Source organism: Morchella sextelata (assembly GCF_020137385.1).
Source record: "Morchella sextelata strain SCLS chromosome Unknown scls_5, whole genome shotgun sequence".
Classification (NCBI taxonomy): Eukaryota; Fungi; Ascomycota; class Pezizomycetes; order Pezizales; family Morchellaceae; genus Morchella; species Morchella sextelata.
In genome coordinates this window covers 436,103-458,163 of record NW_025408620.1, presented here as the reverse complement: position 1 = coordinate 458,163, position 22,061 = coordinate 436,103, and the positions used below count along the sequence as shown (strand labels likewise).

Genomic DNA, 22,061 nt, shown 5'->3' with positions numbered 1-22,061 from the left:
GCTACGCAGATTAAGCCTAAAGCACGCTCTCTCGCGCATGCACAGTAATTCCGCAAAAGCGCTCAATTGCAGTCTCTACATCTCCAAGAGCCCGTATCTGCGCAGACACAGCTGTTTCATGCATTTGGTGCTGTCCGTGTGCCCGTTTGTGCCCGTTGGCCTGTGCTCTGAGTCTCCGCCAAGAGTTCGGGGAAAGAAATAATTCCAAGCCTCAACTCAACCCAAAAACTTTCCTTCTGCACACAGATTCGACATATCACGAACCAGCAAAGGAAAAGAAAAAAAGAAGAAAAAGATGTCACGCACAAAGATGAGAGGTCCGGGAAACGGCTCGGAGAAGAAGGACAAATTCCGTGCAAAGAAGCTTGCAGAGAAATTGGCTGCCGCTGAGAATACCACCGCCGGAGAAGAGCCTACGGGAAAGGAAGACAAGAAAGCAAAGAAAGAGAAAAAGGACAAGAAGGAAAAGAAGGAAAAGAAAGATAAGAAGTCCAATCCTGAAGCCGTCGCCGAACCCACCCCCGAGACTCCCGCCGTCACCGAATCCGCAGCCCCCACCACCGAATCCGAAACCCCCGCCGCTCCTGAAGACGCCTCGAGCCCCTCCAAGAAGCGCAAGCGCGACAGCACGACCTCCGAGATCGAGATCGACGTCACCCTCCCCGAACCACCCTCCAAGAAGGCCCTCCGCAAAATCAAAAAGCACCCCGACCTCGCCGACAAGCTCATCAAGCCCTCCCCCGTCGCCGCTGGCGGCGCCGGCACCAGCAGCACCCCCAAAACCGCCGAGAAGGCCGCCGAAGACTTCCCCGAGCACTCCTCGCAGGCGCGCTCCAAATGGGGCATCTGGATCGGCAACCTCGGCTTCTCCACCACCCGCCCGCAGCTCGAAGAGTTCCTCACGCGCCCGCCGTCCACCGTCCAGCGCATCGAGGTCACGCGCATCAACCTCCCCACGGACCCGCGCACGAAGCGCAACAAGGGCTTTGCCTACATCGACTTTGCAAACCAGAAGGCGCTCGACTACGCCCTCACGCTCACGGAGACGCTCTTCCTCGGCCGCAAGGTGCTCATCAAGAACTCGAATGACTTCTCCGGCCGCGGCAGCGGCACCGCCCCCGACGGCAGCGGCGGCCCCGTCAAGCTGGGCCCCAACCTGGCGAGTAAGCCGCCGAGTAAGATCTTGTTTGTGGGGAACCTGGACTTTGCGACGACTGAGGAGGACCTGAAGAGCCATTTTGCGTTCGCGGGCCCCATCCAGAAGATCCGGTTGGCGACGTTCGAGGATACGGGCAAGTGCAAGGGCTTCGGCTTCGTCGATTTCGAGGATATCGACTCTGTGAAGCGCGCCATGCTGGGCCTGTCGGCGGAGGAGGAGGAGACCAAGGCGGGGCTCGAGGGGAAGGAGGAGGAGGAGCTGGCGAAGCGGCAGAAGAAGAGGAGGTTCCTGGGGACCCGGCAGATCAAGATGGAGTATGGCGAGGACTCGAGCGTGAGGTACAAGAAGCGCTTTGGGAAGGACAGGCCGGAGGGGGAGAAGGGGGAGAGGGCCGAGAGGGTCGAGGTGGAAGAGTTCCAGCCCAGGAAGAAGAGGGCGCCGAAGGCCGAGGATGATTGGGCCGAGAGGGCGTGGGAGGAGAAGAGGCAGAGGCAGGATAAGAGGGACACGAACCCTGGCGCCGTGTACAGTAATGATGTGAGGAGGACGGGAGCCATCACGGAGAGTAAGGGGACGAAGATGAAGTTTGACTAGGGTGGCCGTGGACGATCGAGTGAGCGGACATGATGCGCGGTGAAAGTTTGTCGCTTTATTTTTCTCTTTTCTTTCTTTGTTGGCTTTGTGGAGATAAATGCAGGTAATTAGAGGAGTTATCTTAGCCGTAGGAAATGCATACTAGTCTGTTCTCCATAATGCTCTTGTGTTCGTTCCTCTTTTGGTGAGTGCCTGTGGGTGTGTGGTTTGATCTTGTAACAAACTAGGGGAGATAGGCAAATAGATTTCCACAGCCCCCTTGACCCGCCCAGTCCCATCGAGCACCCGCCACATCACCTCAACACCGGCCAAGGAAGATGAAGAATCGATCCCAAATCCAGAAACTACAGAATCCCGAGTAGATCTCATGAGACTTCTTTGGGAGCGCCATACAGACATTTGTGTAAGCCGAGTGATACCCCATGACCCTCCCTTATACCGCATGAATACCCATGGTGTAAGGCCCCTAGTGTAGGAGGTATTTATCTTTGATGATGAGCCTAACAATTAGGAGGTTCAAAAGGAATTAACCCCCCCCCTTAATACTCCACCGACCCCGACTTAGCGTCATACTAATACCACGATATCCCTAACCTCTACTGTACATATGCACATATCTATAACCACTAACACCTAACCCCACACTGGCGCCCCCCCCCCCCCATAGCGGTTTAACGCTGAACGGGTATGTAGAAAGAAGCACTACCTTGACGGCTACATTGGTCCATATATAGGGGCAGCACAGTCACAATACTAGCACATACACACAAGAGTCCTTATTTTCCCGGCCGTACGCACCAAACACAACAAGCCATGGCCCATGGTGCCAAACGCTCGATATATATGGGGTCGTTCAGCAGGTCTGTGGTTCCGCTAGGAGGTCGATACCCATATGCCAGGTAGCTAGAGGGGGGGCGTATTCGCGGTCTCACTGGGTGCGGGACTACATACTCTCTCGCAAGTGTTTTGTCCTAGGCCTTGCGATTGTGCTGTGTTGAATGTATATAGCCAAGGGTGGAGTAGTCTTTAAACCGATTATAAGGGTCACTAAGCTCTGTTCTTTTCATTATAAGTGGGGTGGGTTTGATAGAGTAGAGGAGGTAGGGCACGAAGAGGGTGGCATTGGGGACCAACCGGCCAGAGTTAGGTGGAAATGATTGAATTGCACAAAACACGCTGCCAAGCATCTTTTCTCATCCACCTACTGGCATTAAGTCGTTCTTAAAGGACCCTTCCCGGGGGTTATGGGGAAATTGATGTCTGTTTGGAAATTTTGTTTGCACTCTACGACAAACAGCACTCGTTCCTTAAGGAACTGAACTCCCGAACCAAGAAGCACAGCCAAAGCATTCATTACAGACGTACTACATAGCCAGAACAGGTATCTACCACCCAGCGCAATAACAAAGCCCAATCTACATACAATAAACACCCCCCATTCTTATAACTTCGCCCTAACCTCCGCATTCTTCTTCGCATCCTCCTGCGCCGCCTTCTCCTTCAACACCCTCCTCAATATCTTCCCACTGACACTCTTTGGGATCTCACTAATAAACCTAACCCCCCCTCTCAGCTTCTTATGGTTCGCCACCTTCTCATCAATAAACCTCACCAGCTCCTCCTCCGTCGCCGTCGTGCCCGGCGCCAGCACCACATACGCCCTCGGCACCTCCGTGGCCATCGCCTCAATATGCACCCCCGTGACGGCGCAGTCCGCAACCTTCTCATGGCCGAGCAGCAGGCCCTCCAGCTCCGCGGGCGGCACCTGGAAGCCCTTGTACTTGATCAGCTCCTTGATCCTATCCGTGATCCAGAAGTTGCCATCCTCATCCTGGTGGCCAATATCGCCCGTCTTAAAGTACCCGTCGGGCGTGATCGCATTCGCCGTCGCCGCCGGGTTATTATGGTACCCTAGCATGATATTCGGGCCCTTCATCCACAGCTCGCCCGTCTCGCCGGGGGCCAGCTCCGTGCCGTCTTCGGCCACATACTTTGCCGTCATGTTCGGCAGGAGGGTGCCGACGCTGCCGACCTTCGGGCGCCAGATGTCCCACGGGACGGTGTGGGTGGTGGGCGCGCACTCTGACAGCCCGTAGCCCTGCTTGACGGGGATCTTGAGGCGCGCGTAGAAGGCCTCCACGAGCTCCTTTGTGAGCGGTGCGGCGCCCGAGTTGAGCATGCGGATGGAGGAGAGGTCGTAGTTGTCCACGACGGGGTTCTTTGCGAGGAGGAGCACGACGGGCGGCACGACGTACGAGTAGGTGATTTTGTATTCCTGCACGAGCGCGCAGAACTTTGTGAGGTCGAAGCGGTCCATGACGACGGTGGTGAGGCCGACCCAGAAGGAGACGTGCATGATGCAGGTGAGGCCGTAGACGTGGAAGAAGGGGAGGAAGGCGATGAGGCGGTCGTTCTGGGGGGTCAGGTTGCCCGATTCGCCGGATTCGACTTGGAGCTAGTGGGGGTTGGTTAGTTTAGTTGAACATTGCAATTGCCTTTGGGGGAGCTGTGGGGGAAAGCTTACCACATTGCAGATAAGATTCCGGTGGCTCAACATGACACCTTTTGGCAGCCCGGTAGTCCCAGAACTGTACACCAAGAAGGCAACATCCTTAGATGGGTTGATCTTTGTCCGCCTCCATTTCACGCTCGTGGAAGGGTCAATTAGATCCTTCCAGTGCTTGAACTCGGAGCTCTTCTTGTCTCCTATCAAGATGATGCGGTCCTTTGGAATCCCAGCTTCCGCGGCAGCTTTGGTAGCTATGGGCAGGAAGTCCAGTAATGTAGCAATTGCCTTTGCGCCGCTATCTTTAAGCTGGAACGCCAGCTCCTCAACCGTGTAGGTTGGGTTCGCGGGTGTAATTATTCCCGACGCCCACATAGTTCCCCAGATTAATGGCGGTGTGTCAATGTTGTTGGTACTTGGGGAGAGGTTAGTTATTGCGTCAATTAAGGAGCTTGTGTGGTGCTGGACCAACCTGAAGACTGCTAGAGCGTCGCCCTTGCGCCAGCCCCATTGCGACTTGAGGCCTATTCCGAAGGTGATGGCCTGCTGGCGGATGTCGGCGTAGGTGAGTTCGCGTTTGGTGTTGCCGTCAATGTAGATTACTGTGGATCATAACAAGGTCAGTCTAAAGTATCAATTGGGGTTTATTGTTCTCGAGGAGAGTGCATACCATGGTTATCGGGGTATGCTTTGCTCTCCCGTTCAAACAGGAACGAGAAGATGTCCTTGTCGGGGATTACTACTGGCTTGTGTGCGGATTCTGTAGGCATGGTGGGTATATTTTGGTGTAGATGTCTCGCACTATATTACTCTTGCTTTCACAAATATTTTAGAGAGCAGGAGAAGGTGGGAGAGGTGGTGTTTAAGCAAAAGATGGATGAGGAATGTTGACGTGGATAGACCGAGGATGAACGAATCTGTACAAGACACTAAGCTATCTCGAGTGTTACAGTTCACTGTACCTCGGCCCCGGGGACGGCCCTCTATGGCGCTAATACGCTTAGTTGCGGGGGAAGCTCTACTGGATGCAGCTACATCGCAGATAAAGGTTGGGAGACAGAGATGTCTGTAGACTGTCTCTGTCTCACTTTGAGATTCCACTCGGATAACTCCGCCTAGTTGGGAGGGCGACAGCAATCCTTATCACCGCCCTTATGAAGGATTTCAAATCATGAGGGGGGGGCCAAGCACGCAGCAGCATCATCAAGTTGCATCGCACACATAACCTACCTGCTCTATGTATCTAGAGTACAGCAAGCACTTTCTCGCAGTCCCCTCCGAGGCCTGCAGCGTGGATAGTATTGTCGGGAATGTTGTGTGGGGAAGAAGTCGAAACCGGTTTGGGCGTTGACAGAGTCTGGGGTTTCCCGAATCCCTGTGCCTGCCAGTAGCGGTGCTATAGCTAGCCCACGGATCCCGGCACGCCAGGGCAGATCTGGGTGTCGATCAAACGTTTCCTGGGCAGTCGAATGACTTTCTGTGACGGAGAATTGCAAAACCGTTCCTCAACGTGGAGGGATAATTGCTTCTTCAAAGTGCAAATCTTGGTCCATTTTTGATGTAAGGGGAAACGATCTTGAGGCTTAGCTAGCAGCAACGGTCAGTGTTCAGATTTGACTACTGGCTTGGCGTTCCCCGTTTAACCCCATTTTCGGCTCTCCCGCCGACTGTCCGGAGAAGGAGACGGATACCTACAGGCCTTATGAAACATTCGTTCGGGGACCACAAGTTGCCTTTAGAGGTGTGATGCCCGGGAGGGGGGGGGGGATTAATTGGAAATAATATGGGTTCTTTAGACCTCTTAGAGTTGTTCGATATATGAAGACGCATAAGAAGATCCGTTCTTCGAGGCCTGGTATCTGAGTATTACTACTATGTGTGTATCCTCTTGGAATGTTTAAAAAGTGTCTCTTCATCGATCATCAGGTCACGTACTCCAGAGTGCATGTTGTTAACGTGGTTCGGTTTACTCATAGGCAAACTGTATTTTATCTCAGCTTACTCACATAGTACTCAAGACACGAACAAACAGTGCAGTGTTTTACTGTGCCAGCAACTGTACGAGATGCTCGATTGAGTATAAGCCAGCTCTACAGCGCAGTGTAAACCTCTGCAGCACAATGAACGAATGCCTCATCAGCCTGAGCCCATGTATTTACATCGCTCACTAATCCCAGCAAGGATACTCTTGGCACCGCTCCCGCACTCCGATTATCGCGATAATCACCAACCCTCCCACCCTCCAAAGGTCCCCACCAAAACCCAGCCCAGCCCAGCCCAGCCCAACCCAACCAACCCGCCCCTCCACCCAATTGCAACCCCCCCCCCCCCCCCCCAATCCACAATGGCCTCCCCGCTCCGACACCTCACGCTGCGCCACCTCCCGCGCACCCCCGCCTCCCTCCTCACAACCCCGCAGCGCCGCGCCGCCCGCGCCGTCGACATCCGCCACATCACCACCCGCCCCTCCCCCGCCATCCTCGAAAAGTACCGCGCAAAGCTCGATGCAAAGCTCAAAGCCGAGGGCGTCTCGTCCTTCGACGAGCTCAAGGCCGCCTACAAGGACAAGATCGCGCAGCTACGCAAAGAGGCCGCCGTAGAGCTCCCGCGCTCGCCCGCCGTCGAAGCGGGCCTCGTGCAGCCGCCGCCACCGGTGCCAACCCCCGTCGCGGAGGCCGCAAGAAGAGTCAGTGGTGGCAGCGCAGTGCCGGGCGTAAAGTCGCTGAGCAGCTATGTGGATGTGGAGAAGCTCCGCGAGCTGCCGGGCCCGAAGGAGATTGAGTTTATCTGGAGGGCGCGCTTCGTCGGTGATGGGAACAGCCTGTGCGCGGCGATTCCGCAGGAGAAGTATGCAAAGATGGAGGCGGACGCGAAGAAGCACCCTATGGTAAACTAACTACTCTACTCTACCCGTATTACCCCAATTTGTGTTGACCGCAAGCTAACATTGTCTATCTACGTCTATACAGTTCATCCTCCCCCTCCCGCGCGAAGGCCAAGGCATCGAAATGCAGTTCCTGCAATGGTCCTTCCCCTCGTCCACCTCCTCGACCATGATCTTCACCTCGCTCGAGCAGTACCGGCTACACGGCGAGTTCGCCGTCCCGCACACGACACTGACGCACCATCTCGAGCTCGCGCAGGAGAAGGGCGTCGTGCTCGCGCAGGGCAGCGTCAACCGCGATGCCGGCGTCAGCGCGGACGAGGCCCGGCTGCTGCTCATCTCGCTGCAGAAGTTCTACGGCGCCGGCGAGGACGAGGTGGGCGTGAGGAGGAGGAGGCTGCTGGAGATGTTTAGTAGGGGCGATCGGGACTTTAAGATTACGGATCTGGTGGAGGAGGTGGAGAGGATTGACTAGTGCGTGAAATTGAACTGCTGTAGACTGTATTTTTGGGAAAAAGGGTAGATTGTAATATATGGGAATGGGGGGGAAATGGAATATATCTCTTGTCAAATTAGGTCGTGATATTACAAGTAGTTAGGCTAGCCTCTACATCAACACAATACCAAGCCGTCATGATCACCACTACCGGTTCTGAAATCATTGAACCCCTCTCCCTTACCAAGCCCGAACCCGATACCCACTTCTAGAATTCAATCCACCACCTCCAAACTCCGAAGCTCTTACTTAATCCACTCAATCCCTCCACCGCAACCGCAACCGCAAGCATCCCAACCCCTGCCGGGTATCCGGCACCCACCTCCCTGCAACTGGTTGAACATCCTTATTTGCACAAAACTAGCCTCGGTCTGAGAGAAAATGATTAGTCGTCGGCCCCGAAGTGTGGACAGGAGTTTATTGGAGCATGGATTATCACTCGTTTATTTTTTGGTAGAAGGTGGTCGGGTTTACCGGCTGCGGAGATGAGCGCGGTTTGGCATCGGGGATAGGGTAAAAGATGCGGTGTTTAGGGGTTGTCTGTGTGGTGGTGTCTTTTAAAGGGGGGGGGGGGCGGTATATCGGCCGGTAGAGATGTAGCTAGGTGTGTACTTGGAAGGCATTTAGGTGCTTGGGAAAGAAAGAAAATCTTTTTTCGAATAGTATCAGTGCCGACTACCATTTCTTTACTACCTCTAGGAATATCCGGTAGGCCGGGCCTAAACACGCGGTGTCTAGCCTAGCGAGTAGAAGCTGCCGGTGTTATGGGCCTAGTCCGTTCTCCAGAAAAGTAGAAATTAGTGAAAGGGACTCTAGAAGGTGAGATACGGTACGGGTATTTACATAATGAATTAGCATGGAAATTAATATGAAGAGCTAGATGATGAAGTAATATATGGCAATCTTAACGACGAGCTCTCTAACTAATAAAGCCGATGAAGAGGCTAGACTATGGAGTGTATATATATGTAGCGATTATAAACTCTACTGAGACGGGCTACTCATTACTCTATAACATAAACTCGACATGACCATCCAATATATTAAGACACATAAGGTCTAATTCGCGGCGTCCCCTAACCGCTTCATCAATTCGGTAGACCCAGTTCAAGAGTTCCGGAGCCATACAGCAAAAGTTAGTAAATTAAACCCATCTATTCATCACCATTTACAAACTCCAAACTCCTAGTCCTCCTTGCTCCAATTGATTAGACACCGTATCTACTGCTCTAGTCCACCGGCGAACACCCGCCATTCAAAATAAATTCACCAACGGGGCCGAACGGGATTATATATGTACCATACCCGTGCGTAGTTCCTATCCATATATAGCGACTCTTTTTTTTTCTAATATATTCTTTCGGCATTATTGGGCGTAGGCGCCGCCCATCATCGCCGGTCACCCATCATTTCCAATCACTACCCATCACCCGGTAACTCCATCACCTCTCATCACCAGTCACTCCCAATCACTACCAATCACCCGTCGTCCAGCACTGTCAATCACACGGTCATCTATCAACTCTCATCATCCGTCACTACCAACCCTTCACTGCCTATCACCCGGTAACTGATCCATCACCCCCCATCACCCGTCATTGTTCATCGATCACTATCCATCACCCGGTAACTCCATCACCTCTAATCACCCGTCACTACCAACCCTTCACCGTCAATCACCCATAACTCCATCATCTCCCATCACCCGTCATTTTCGTCCTTCACCGTGCATCACCTGGTAGCTCCAGTCACCTTTTATCACCCGCCGTTGAATCTAGTTATATCAGGCCATAAAATACTACATCCGGTTGTAGAATATCGATTAAACTCTGATTCCCGGATATAACTGCACTAGATATCGAGGCTCGAGACTGAATATGACGGAAAACAATTATTCTTGTTTCCATTAAAGAGGATATGTATCTTTCACAACATTCTGATATTATGTAAAGACACGTTCCGACTCGTTGGTTGATATAAATCAAGTTGTGTATATTACAATAAGGTGTTCTTTGAGGATCCGAACACCTTATATATAATGAACAGTTTTGTGTTCTAAAGGCTGTTCAAACCCAATGACAGCTGTACTCTTGTTGCTAGGATGTCGCAACAAGTACATGTAGTTGAATACATGTACAGTTGTTATTATCATTATTACTATCATTATGGGTAATTTGTAGCCCAAGACCTGATCGGTTTTCGGAATCGATGTCGGTCGGGCCATGGCTTACAGAAGACCATGCCGGACCTATCGGCATGCACTGAGTAATGCTCTGTTCGCGGTATGAGTCCCATAGATATCTATCTCTCAGACAAGCTTTGTCCTTGACTCAGAACCCTTGTCGCCCCTCCCCGGCAACAAAACCTCCAACAAAGAAACTCCACCACCACCACCCCTAACCCCAGTCCGTGCATGCGCAGACTCAGAGCAAGTATCATGATGTGGCACCATCAACTCCCGTCCCTCCTCCAACCCTGAACCCCAAGCCCTCGAATCGGCAAAAAAACACCTCTCGGCGCCAAGAAAAGTCGCTGTATATAACGAGCAGTCTCCCCACGCCCCTCTCGTCTCCTCATACTTACCTGGCGACGAGACCCGGCGCACATGCAGGCCAGGTCTCCGGGGGCGATATAGCCTTCATTGCACATCGAGGGCTGAGCTTCTGCCAAAGGTCTTCGGGCCTTCTGGGTTGCTTAATTTTTGTTTTAAAAAAAAGAGAGAGCCTCTCGCCTGCGCTTCTTTTTTCCCCAGTTGCTTCCTTTGGGCGTGCGCCGAGAGGGTGATTGGTGAATTGAGCGGATGGCAGCTGGCGGTGGGGAAGATGGTGGGGTTTGGGGATTCTGGGGGATTCTGGGGGGTTCTCGGGGATTGGGGCTTGGGTGCCATGATGTTTTCAGTTTCTTTTTGGGCGTGGTCCGAGAGAGTTATTGAAAAGGTTGTGGATTTGGGCTCTTGTGGAACCTTGTGGAACTTGGTCTTCGTGGGTTGGTTGCAGTGATGGCATGAGTATAAACTCGCCCTTCCATGTTCGCAAACATGTTTGATAGCCCCCAATTTAGCTTCCAATTCAGACTCCAAAGGCCGAACTGAGTCGACCTTCTTGCCAGAACCCACGCCCAAAACGTCCCCAAACTCGCTTCCTTCGAGAATCACCCCCTCACCTTCCCTACCGGCGATCCTAGGCCCCCCTCCCTCCTCCACGTGTCGTGTCGTCGTTGCCAGTTGGTCATAGCAGCGGAAATACCCCGAACGCCGCCACGCCACGGACCTGCATACCCTTCCATGCAGCAGCGCCCGACCCCACTCGTGCTCACCGGAAAAGCTAGCTAGGTACTTATGCGACCGAGTGACCTTCGATGACTCCGCTGCCATATGTACCCCCCATACCCCGCCGTTAGGTAGACATCACATCACCTCATTTTTTTTTTATTTTGGGCTCCCATCTATCTCACCCACTTCGCTGCACCTGCAGTTAGTCGTTGAAATCATGCACACTGCACGCAAAACAAGGCCTCGCTATGCACTGTTGATGGTAAACTGGTGATCATTTTGCACTTTTGGCATGCCGGGATCTACGTACGTATGTAGGCAGACAGACAGACAGGTATTTGTGATAGGCGCGATCGACTCGCGCGCTTATGGATGGGTTCATTCTGACGACTTTTGTTTGTCTTTGGTTTTTGTTTTCAGCCTTCTCTAGGCAGCAGGTTGCGGGGTGTTGGGTTGTGGGGATGTTGGTGTTGTCATGCGGGGGGGTTTTCACGCAGCAGGTAGCGGGTTAGACAACTGATGCCTACATTAGGTCCAGGGAAAAAGGTAAGGGAGGTTATGTAGAGCCACTTGACATGGTTCTGATTGTAGATTTAGGCAGGACTTCGATCACTTGGAGATACTTAGCTCTGGGACCTTGGCAGCCGGGATGTGATGGTTTGTGCATCGTGTTTTATCACTCGGTCCTTGGCAGGCCCCAAACTTTATTGATTTGATTTGATCCTATGAAGTAAAATCGCACTGCAAACAAACAATACAAAAAGGCAAAGAGATGATAAAAAAAAGCGTAGTATCGGATACATGCGATCCAACCAAATAAGTAAAATTACATCCATCCACCCATTCATCAAAAGAGCAAGAAAAAGAGAGAGAAAAAGCATAATAAATGTCCCGGTCCCCATACATGCAGTTACTATTCATCAAACATCAGAGGTCACACATCAGACATCCGCCATCCCCATCTCCTTCAACTTCTCATGCAAGAACGCCACCGTGGCCTCAAACCTATCCTGCCCGTTTTTACACGACCCCGAATCCACATGCTGCCCCAACGCGCTCAACGCCGAAAAGCTCTTCATCCCCTGCCTCTTCTCCCCCTTCTTTCTCCGGCCCGCCTTACCACCGCCACCGCCACCAGTGGCATCGTTGGCAGGGGTATCTGGAAACGGACAATGGTAGATTTTCGGTTGATGAACCGACGACCGAAGATGGGTGTGTAGCCCCTCGTGATTCGCAAACTGTTTTGCCCTGGTGGCGGGGCAGAGGGGGCACTTGATGCTTGTTGGCTGCGGCAGGCTGACGATGCTGTCAGTGGATAGTGTAAATACTACGGAGCCGCCGCTGAGGGAGAGCATCTGGTTGATGGCCTCTTCAGATAGTTCAGAGTCGGAAGATGTAAGGTGAACACCGCTCTCGGAGTCACTGGGCGTCAAGTAAACACCGTCTTCAGAGTCACTAGGAGTTAAGTAAACACCGTCATCAGAGTCACTGGGGGTTTGCAGGTAACTGCCACTCTCGCCATCATCCGAAGACATGAAATGGTGTCCATGGGACTGCACAGAGGTTCTGGGCTTGGGAATATATACATCACTCTCCCCAGAGTCACTTGGTGTATTAAGATGCCCATGACGCTGCGCATCGACTCTAGGCACTAAACGGTACCCCTCGTCCGAGTCGGAGTCGGAGTCGGAGTCCGAATCCGAATCCGAACCCGGACCCAAGGCTCTAGAGCGATTATGAGGCACGATAGTTCCCTCACTCCTACTATCATCCGTCAAGGTATCGCTATCAAACTCCTCAAATTTGCTGTCCACATCACTAGGCGTAAAGAGCCCGCTGCCATTTATCGAGTCCGAGTACTCGGAGGAGGCGAGGGAGATTCTGTCCTGGGCTCGTTCCTCAACTGCAACCCGGTTTGTGATGATATTTGTGGGGTCGTTCGCGATGATTATATTGTCAATAAGCTCTCGGTTGATCTTTGAACGGCAAAACCCGCTTTCGATGTGAGTGAGCATTGCATAGGACTTTGAAAACGACTTTTTGCAGCCAATTCCTGGGCATGTCGTTGGTCCGGTATGCGGGGTGAGCGTCACAGTGCTCAGATATTTCGAGAGCTCTTCTATATCGCCGTTGTGTTCGACGTGTGCTGGGACCGCTCGGGGTGGATGGATTGTTATGTCTCCCTTGTGCCTCGAAAGGAGCTTTGCGGTTGGGAAGCTGATGTCACAATCGCAACAGCGGTACTCATCAATCTCAGAGCAGGTGTTTGAAGCCATGTGACGCTTCCGCGCGCTTTTACTAGAAAACCACCGTTCGCTGACACATCGGTTGCATCTCACTTCGTGTCCCTTTAGATGGATTTTGGTTTTGTTGTGTTTTTCTATGTCGCGGAATCCTTTCCAGCAGAGTTTGCAAAATACACTCGACACGGTATCACCTGCGGCGGGCATATTGTTTCTAGCTGTGGGAACTGTGTTTGAAGAGGGCGCTGTTTGTGGAGACGGTGTTGTCTCAGGAGAGGGTATTGTATTTAAAGAGCACATTGTGTTTGACAGGGTAGCTGGCATTGCGCTTACAGAGGGCGATGCGTATTGAGAAGGCGTTGTCTCTAAAGTTGGAATTGTGTTTGTAGTTGCGAGGCTCGTACTTGTTACAGTTCCTTTATGATTATGAGTCTTGAGATGGCTCTGAAGTTTCCGTGTGTTAGCACGGTTGGTTTTGGCGTCAAATAGCAAACTACAAACAGGGCAACGAAGTGAGGTGCAGAAAGTGTTAACGCAATCCGTGGATTGAAAGTGTCGATATCTCGCTCCCTGACTGCTAAAGACTCGAGGACAGGAGCTGCAAGAATATTTAGGGCCCAGTTTGTGAGGTACCTTGTTATCGTGGGGTTCACTTTTAACTATCCAACAAAGCTCGCAAAATGAAGACCCTTTAGGCATGTCCTCCTTTCTTATCGGGATAGTGGTGATAACGGCTCCTTCTTTCGGATTTGAATCTTCTTTCTCTAGAGTCGCCAATGCAAGCCACTCTTCTGGGTCGTTTTCGTAGGCAATAGAGTTAGTTTCTGTTAAGGAATAATCGAGATCGATGTTGGGACTGGAGGGTTCCCGAGAAGGCAGTCTTTTCAAATATTCGGCAGCCGTTGCTGATGAGATATGATCTTTGTGGATTCTCCGATGTAATCTGGGCTCTGACCCTGATGGGGCGAAAATATAACAAACGTCACAGCAGCGTCCTGGACACCCAGGCACAAAAAAGGGGACGACGCCGCAGCCCCGTAACGACCTCTATCTCACAGGACCTGTGAGTGCTAGAGATCTCCACGCAGCAGCCGGCAGGGCGCCGGAATCGAGAAATATCAGATAGAAGCTCTTAGGGACCACTATGATTTAGGGGTTATGAAAATCAAAGAGCTTGTCCGTTGGCGTAAATACGACAGTAAATCCGAGATCGAATGAATGTGGATTTTCTCTCAAGCAATTGTTTTAAAATGCATGTCGATTTCTCGATCCGTAATCAAGAATCCGTTGGTTGAACTCTCTTTCCGACTGTGAGTGTGGAATTTGGTATTTAGAACGTTGCGCCAACAGACCTGAAGTCCTGATGGGTTGATGGGATCGCTTACTTCAGAGTCTTGTTAGAGTGGCAAGCTATATCAAGGAGAGCAAGCTGGACGTTGACAAAGAAGGCGGGGTACGAAGCTTTATCTACTTGCTGGTAAGCAAGTAGATAGCTAGGCTTCAGGCATCCCATAAGCTGGGTTCAGCTACGGGACATACTAGCGGTAACTAGCCGTTGATCCATCGCAAACGAGTTAGATACGATACTCTAAGTAAAACAATACAAGCGCACGGCTTGAATTCTCGCAAGTTGACTGGTACATACAATAGATTCTCGACCAATCCGTGGAGGTTCTCCCGCGTTATGAGTACATACCTACCAGCTGTGCGAGTCACTCATGGAGGTGATACTTGGCATTTTTAACGCCGCTGCCACGCTGCACAAAGGGTTTCATCACTCAGGGAGTTTCGGGGCCTGATCTATAATCTATTAATCAATAAATAGGGCGCCAAATCTTCTTGGTCCTGAGTGGTTTTGAGTGATCCGGGGCGCTGCGTGCTCCTTGATAACTTAGAATACTAGCATACCTTTTTACCCTGTTCCTCGTTTTCTCTATGCTTAGATGTAACTTATTCCTAATCACCCCCGGAGTCCACTTTCATACGGAAGCTGGCTATAGCCAAAACAGCTACATACATGTAGTAGATAAGTTCCAGTCCTTGATCATTGAACTGACAGGCTCCCTGCAGAAAATAGGGCCCATCTCTGGCTTCGCTTCCAAGAGTATATAGAAGAAGGCGGATGAAGAAGATAATGGCAGATATAGAATGGTGTCATCGTATCTCTCATTAAATCAGAGGAGATTTGAATCTTGGAGCAATGTATGATACTTGCTCCCCCGGATGAGTTTAGTAGTCAGTAGGACCAACGGATTGGTATGCGGTTTATCTATTAATCCTAGCATCTTCTCGACCAATAGCATAGTCTTAGAGTTGATGTAACTACGGTACGGTAGGTACAACACGTATTCAAAGAGCTTTGGCCAAGGTGTGAACTTGTAGGAGCTGCAGCGGGCCAGGGATTGTCGATTTAACGGCATATGGACAAATCTAGATATCCCTTGATGCCAAGTCGTGCCTAATGCGGCTCTTTGATGACGAGGCCTCCAAAATTATATACAGAAGGCATTATTCGCGCAAGAAGAGTTTACAACTGTAGAATATGATTAAGACGTATGACCTCCAGCTATCAATGGAATTCTGATGCTGAAGTGGCCTTTCCCACATTCCTTATGGGAATTGTGGGGTTTGAAAGCATTAGCGAGGGGTTGTCCGTCCGCCCCGCAAATGACGTTAGGATCCCCTTCCCTAGGACGGCGACAGGTTTCGGGCAGGGAAACGACAACACCCAGGAAATCATCGCCTCAAATAAGTAATCGATCCTCCTTTTCTTCACATCTACTCTACCCTCTCGACTTCTTCTTTACTACAAACGAGCTTCGTCTTTATTACTGCTTTATCTTACGTGATATCTTCCACACCCCTACAGCTCAGACAGGAAGCTGCACAACAATCAACCCAGTCACAATGCCTTTCCGTGAAGCAATTCGAGGGATTAGCAACGGGTTCCATCGGGACGATGTAAAGCTTGTCCCTTTCCTTTCACCATCATATTCTGAATCTCTGAGAGAGATTGAGAGCTTATGCTAACATGTGATCTGAGTGGTAGAATTTCAGACCTGAGGATCCATATCTATCGTGTATGACCCCCCCTCTTAGCTTAAATTACAATGACCAAGACATTGCAAGCTAACTAAACGCTAGATCACGATATCTGCCGTATGTCTACTTCCAAGGGTAGAGGTTTAAATGTGGTACTACACCGGTCTGACCAGCAGCTTTGAATTTCTCCAAGAATAGTCACTAGGGAGGACATAGACTGCTTGAAGAATGACTGGCTTACCGACAATGTATGATTCAATACGTCTTCCATCATCTCTAAAGACAACTACTGATCATCATCCATAGAATATTTCCTTCTGGGAAGAGTGCGTAGACAATCATTTGTTCGACGCGATTCAATTAATTCCCACTAACAGTTATCCCACGCCTCTCGCTGTTCTACGAATATAGGTACCTTGAACACGAGAAGCTCTCAAAGCAGTCTACATCAAAGATTATACTTCTCAGGCCTTCTATGGCATTCCTCCTCAAGTCTACTAATGGTGAGAACCCTATCCTTAATTTCTAAAGAGGTAGCTGATAGTCCTTCCCAAAGATCCCATGTCCCTACGCACAGCTCTCCCCGATGTTCGCAGTGCTTCCCACATATTCCTCCCAATAAACGATTGCCGCAATCCAGCAATTCCCGAGGGTGGCTCTCACTGGTCCTTACTCGTGGTGGGCGTACGTGATAGGGTTGCATTTCATTACGACTCGTTGTCGCCAGCCAATTATACCGAGGCCCGGATGGTTGTGCACAAGCTGGAACCATTGCTCGGGTTCCAGTTAAGATTAAGCAATATCGAAGATACCCCACAGCAGGATAACGGGAGTGATTGCGGGGTGCATGTCTGCTGGGCTATGAAGCATCTGCTCGTTAGGAGATTACTCGCTGTGGAGGCAGAGAAGGAAGTTAACATGAGTTTGGGGGGCAAAAGGGTAGATGCAAACGGTGTACGGAAGGAGATGTTGAAAGTTTGTGAATCCTTGAGGAAGAAGGCCTCAAGAAGGTAATTGCCACGTGCCCGTATACCCTTGCTACTAAGGGAAAGTACGGATTCGGTTTCTGACAAGCTGACCTTTTGGAGTAGTCAAAGCCCCAAAAAATCCTCCGAAGGCCGAACAAGCCCACCCAGAATCGGCGCCGAGAAGGAAAACGCGGCCGCGGATTAATGTGTAACCTTTCTTTCCCCTTTACTCTGCGCATGATGACTCTACAAAACAACGCCATGTTACATACGTCTGGCTCTGCTTTCTTGTCTCCTAGCATTGCTTTTGTTCTATCTTCACTTCTCCCAGAAACGGGTTTTCGGCACGTACACCAGTGGCCATTTTTTAGCTTTTCGGTTTTATTCCACCCCGGGCCAGAATTTCATTAGTTGAGTGGAACAGAAATATATCAGAGCCCATTTTTCATTATTTCCTTTTTTTCCTTTTTTCTTTTTTTTCTTTTTAATATATTCGCATCTGGGCGCTGAATTCGGGTGATCGTTGATGATCCGCTGCACGAAACGGGGAGTATTTTACAAAACTTGGGGCTGGAATACTTTTGTACTATACACTATCAGGAAGGATTGCTTTTTAGAATCAATATGCGGTCCGCTCCGTGCTCTTCTTACGCAAGCTCCGGAGGGAGGCGGGATTTCTCGAGCTTCTATATATCGCGATGGTATGGATGGGAAATGAGAGAAAGAACGGAACTAACTCGCGGAAGTCCGAATACCCACAGAAGTGTGGGGTGCATATCCCTAGTTCTTCAATCCATAAATTACGCTTCATCTCGCATCCAATTTCACTAGCCCCATAACACCCCTTAACCCAACCCAACCCCCAGTAACGAAGAGCACCAGTATGCAAAACTACCGAGACCTGACTTACCAGGGACCCCCCTTCCCAAGTAGAGCAAAAGCTCAAAGTGTCTCAGCGCCGGCTCGCCCCGCCAAGGCCCACCGTCATCCACAAACCCTAGCACGTGGGCCCTACAGGACTTGATAAGGTTATCGATAACCGATAAGGGCAGCCACCGCGCACCATTTGCACTTTGGGAATGACACGGGGTTTCGGGTTTGTAATGGAAACTGCTACTCTTTTCGCTTACGAGTTTGTATTGGGTGGTGGATTAACGATGACCCGGCCTTTTATATGGGGGCGGTGGTGAGAGTGAGTGTGAAGTGTGAGGTGTGAGTGTGGGTGAGTGACAACAACATGCCGAGTGACTGTGATGGTGACACAGAACGAAGGAAGGGAGGGAGGGAGGGAGGGAAGGGGAGGGAAGGAAGGGGGTAGAGATTGGAAATACCAACTTAGCAAACCGGAAAATACGGGGGTGAGAGTGTGTGTGGGTGGGTGGTAGCGGAGCCTCAGTTTCGAGCAAACAAGTTGGTGGAATCCGGAAACGGATCAATATATCGAATTCCCGACAAAACCTCGGTCTACAGAGTCGAGGAAGTGGGGGAGGAGGCAAACAACACAGCCGCATCATGTACATATGTATGTACAATGTATGTATGCTGTATGTACGAGTTAATTCGGTGGCGGAGAGGCATGGTGTAAATAACTCAAAAAGTTATGATAGTATGTATTTACAAGTTCGTAAAATGCTTCGTTAAACAAATCGAAACCCCCCCTTTCTCCCCGCTCCAAACAGACCCCATATGTGTACTCCAGCGGCCGATATAGAATTCCACCCAGTAAATAATCGAAATAATACCCAGAGTCCCTAGGTAGAAAAATACTTAAGAAATGAAGAAAGAAAGCACAAGAAAATGATGGGAAGAGATGTGAAAATATGTGCCGTGAGATTAATCAAAAACGAGAATGAGAAAAAGGGAGGTCAAATCTAACATGATAGGCAGAGTAGAATAATGAACGAAGAGAGATAAAGACAAACAACCACACCCGCCACAATAAAAAAAAAAAAGAATCCCAATTCAAAGAACAGATAGAGAAATAAAAAAAACCACCCAGTAGACAAGACGATAAACAAATTGAACCTCCAAGGGAGAAGAAAAGAGCACAGTGATATGATTATGTCCCCGCACCCCTCTTTCCAAACCCAAAAAAGAACAAATGCGATGTGGTTAACAATGCCCGCGAACAAAAAACATATGCAGCACAAAAAAAAGAACAAATCGACAGAAAATGATGAATAGAGAAGAAAAACACAAAAGCAAAAGATTATAAGCGCCATCACATTCCCCTATCCTACTTCAACCTCCAATGCTTTCAAAGAAGTCTCCCATCATATCAATGATAGAGCCCAGTGCAGATGCCAATGACGCCCCCATTTCCCACAAATCTCTACATTCACATCAGTCGCATAACTAAATCCGACCAGCGCCCATATATAAGAAAAACGAACGCCCTGTCCCTCGTATAATAAACCACCTCATCCGCCACTTCCCCGGAATCAATTGTTCGGTCTTTCGTCTAGGTGCTAAATGGGCCCTTCTCGCGCTTTAACAATAAACAAACACTAATAAAAAATAGCAGCCGATCTTTCGCAATATTCGCCTAAACAATCTAAAAAGAAAATCGAAGAGAAAAGTCGATCGCTTCCCGCCCAAAGAGTTTGTTGAAAAAAAATATAAGTATAGTGCTGATTTCAAGATGGTGCCGGCCAAAACGTGTAGTACGTGGCCGGGCAAAAAGCATCTCCTAGCGACCTGTGGCGGTTGATACGTCACCACGGCTTTATGCTTTCACAGCTCAATTCGCCGCTGGGTCCGCTGGAGGACCTATTCCCCTAAGATCCGCATTGGCCACCGCTTCTCGTGCATAGAATTGCACCAGCATTGTCCCATATGCCTCCAGCTCCTCTACGGGCACGGCAAGTCGGAAATCATTGAGAATGAGAAATTGAAGTTCTAGGTGGTTTAGTTCTTGTAATGGTAAACCGCCAACCTTAAAATCGATTAGTAAGCTGCAGAAAAGTGTATCAAAAGCGGGGGTTATACTTTTGCATATCTAGAATTTGTATAAAAAACATCAGAGAAGAACTTCGAAGCACATGTTACGCCAGCAATGACAAGCCTGTGAATATTGAAGCTGTCTACTACGAAAAAGTGCGAGAAATTGTATGGGTCAGAGGCAATGACACCAGGAGAGCTGAGTTCCCCATTTGAGACCGTGGACCCCCCCTTCCAGTTCAATGGTGGGTTTCTGTTCACTCTTTCAGTCATGCGATCAAAGTAAACCAACAACGATAGAAACACTTCGTATGTTGTTGGGCAGTATTTATGTATCCGAGATAGGTAGCTGAGAATTGTTATGCTGGGAACATTTTTCCCGTGGAATGCTAGAACGCTGTTTGTGGTATTGCTCATGCCGCTGGTTTCTGGCGGGGGTATGCCTCGGTGCATTTGTGAATGTTGTTGATCGTTTGTGGTCGTGATCTTTGTTAAAAGACCCGCTACCATCTCTATTACATCCGTTACTGGCATTCCGCTGATCTCGTACCGCTTCCTATCCTCTTCCCCGCTGCGATTCCTCCGAGATGGGGAATGCGGTAAAGGCTCCTCTCTAGGCAACTCGACTACTTGTGATAAATTCTGTAGAATTACGGGTGCCGAGTCCTCTGATCTTCGACCCGATCGTGCTGGTGATTGTCTTGATCTGGGAGAAGGTGTGGCAGGGGTGGATGTGGGATGCGGTTGTTCGGGATGGGAATGCTGTTGGTGGGTGTGTATTGGCGTTGAAGAATGCGATGCCGATGATGATGTTGATGATGATGGGTGGTGTCTAAATACCGTTGTTGTTGTTGGTGTGGCCCCGCGAGCTGATGTGGGAGGTGGTTGGATTAATGTGGAGGTAGCAGAAGCCGATGATCGGGCAGACGTCCATTGCTCTGACGACGTTACCGAACTTGTTGTAGAAGCATGAGGCAGTGATGAACGATGATAAGCGCTGCCCTCGGACTGCGTGGCCGCGATCATGATGTTTTCGGGTCGGAATCCTACCTGCATTGTAGCTCCCGGCAAATATGCCAACGGTTCGAGTTAGTCTTCAAATTGAGTAGTTTGAAAACAATAAACCAAGTAGACGGGGAGTATTATGCATCTCGTACCCTGAGGGGGGCTAAAAGCGAGAAAGGGAGGGAGTACAAGAAGAGGAGGAGCACAAGAGGGAACACCACATAGAGTGAGGGAGGGCAGCTGCTGGTCTAGAGAAAGAGGCAGGGCAGGGCAGCGGGAAGTAAGTTACAAGCGGGAAGGCACGAAGCAAGAGAGACCCTGCAGTAGCAAGAATAAACCCCTCAGCCAGCCTGAGAAGAGGATGTTCGTGGGACCCCCCTGGACGTCATTACGCCGCAGTTGCATAGGGGGAACGAGCGCACAAGACACAGCGACGACCTGGTCATTGTGTCTCGCGCACAGCAGGTCTCAATGATAGAAAAAACAACGTACCTGCAGCATTTCTGAGTAAGGGACTGTGAAATTGGGATTTGGTTATTTGGATTATCTGAGACTAGGTGCGACGGGTGCCGGTGTTGTGATGTTGTTGCCGTTGTCTAAGGGAGGTGGAGGTAGGTAGATTATGAGGAGAATGAGGAGGTGGTGGTGGTGGTGGTGGTGAAGGAGAAGAAGTAGTAGGAAGAGAGGGGAAGTCGGGTCGTTTCTTGGTGACAAAAGAAGGGGGGGGGGGGGGTGTAAGTAGCAATATACAAACAGATGTTTATCTAGCTACTGGGAAGTTAACTGGGGAAGAGAGGAGAAGGTCGATGATGATGAAGCTATTAGATTAAGAAGACAGTGCAGCAGTGCCAGTTTCAAAAAGCGCGCCAACAAGTAAGCAGCAGGCGGCAACTATGAGGTATGTGGGAGGGATTATGTACTCCGATGCAGCGATGGATGGGGATGTGAGGTGC

At 50.2% G+C, this 22,061-nt stretch overlaps 6 protein-coding genes across 6 annotated transcripts; 3 read left to right on the top strand and 3 right to left on the bottom strand.

The window, feature by feature from the left end:
- Window positions 1-295: 295 nt before the first annotated feature.
- Window positions 296-1,753, top strand: H6S33_010626 (uncharacterized protein; the record flags this gene model as incomplete). Its single annotated transcript, XM_044842579.1, has 1 exon — window positions 296-1,753. One exon carries the CDS (start codon window positions 296-298, stop codon window positions 1,751-1,753), a length of 1,458 nt encoding a protein of 485 aa, XP_044696556.1.
- Window positions 1,754-3,194: 1,441 nt separating this feature from the next.
- H6S33_010625 (uncharacterized protein) lies at window positions 3,195-5,029 on the bottom strand (the record flags this gene model as incomplete). Its single annotated transcript, XM_044842578.1, has 4 exons — window positions 3,195-4,208; window positions 4,278-4,674; window positions 4,732-4,861; window positions 4,930-5,029. 4 exons carry the CDS (start codon window positions 5,027-5,029, stop codon window positions 3,195-3,197), a joined length of 1,641 nt encoding a protein of 546 aa, XP_044696555.1.
- A 1,574-nt stretch (window positions 5,030-6,603) lies between these two features.
- On the top strand, window positions 6,604-7,618 carry H6S33_010624 (uncharacterized protein; the record flags this gene model as incomplete). The annotated part of the gene is made up of 2 exons (XM_044842577.1): window positions 6,604-7,146; window positions 7,229-7,618. 2 exons carry the CDS (start codon window positions 6,604-6,606, stop codon window positions 7,616-7,618), a joined length of 933 nt encoding a protein of 310 aa, XP_044696554.1.
- Window positions 7,619-11,851: 4,233 nt separating this feature from the next.
- On the bottom strand, window positions 11,852-13,360 carry H6S33_010623 (uncharacterized protein; the record flags this gene model as incomplete). Its single annotated transcript, XM_044842576.1, has 1 exon — window positions 11,852-13,360. The coding sequence occupies one exon, from the start codon at window positions 13,358-13,360 to the stop codon at window positions 11,852-11,854; it is 1,509 nt and encodes a 502-aa protein (XP_044696553.1).
- A 2,700-nt stretch (window positions 13,361-16,060) lies between these two features.
- H6S33_010622 (uncharacterized protein) lies at window positions 16,061-17,368 on the top strand (the record flags this gene model as incomplete). The annotated part of the gene is made up of 8 exons (XM_044842575.1): window positions 16,061-16,114; window positions 16,203-16,233; window positions 16,298-16,312; window positions 16,394-16,443; window positions 16,502-16,521; window positions 16,607-16,698; window positions 16,752-17,205; window positions 17,287-17,368. 8 exons carry the CDS (start codon window positions 16,061-16,063, stop codon window positions 17,366-17,368), a joined length of 798 nt encoding a protein of 265 aa, XP_044696552.1.
- A 2,535-nt stretch (window positions 17,369-19,903) lies between these two features.
- H6S33_010621 (uncharacterized protein) lies at window positions 19,904-21,129 on the bottom strand (the record flags this gene model as incomplete). The annotated part of the gene is made up of 4 exons (XM_044842574.1): window positions 19,904-20,098; window positions 20,152-20,227; window positions 20,295-20,356; window positions 20,410-21,129. 4 exons carry the CDS (start codon window positions 21,127-21,129, stop codon window positions 19,904-19,906), a joined length of 1,053 nt encoding a protein of 350 aa, XP_044696551.1.
- Window positions 21,130-22,061: the final 932 nt, after the last annotated feature.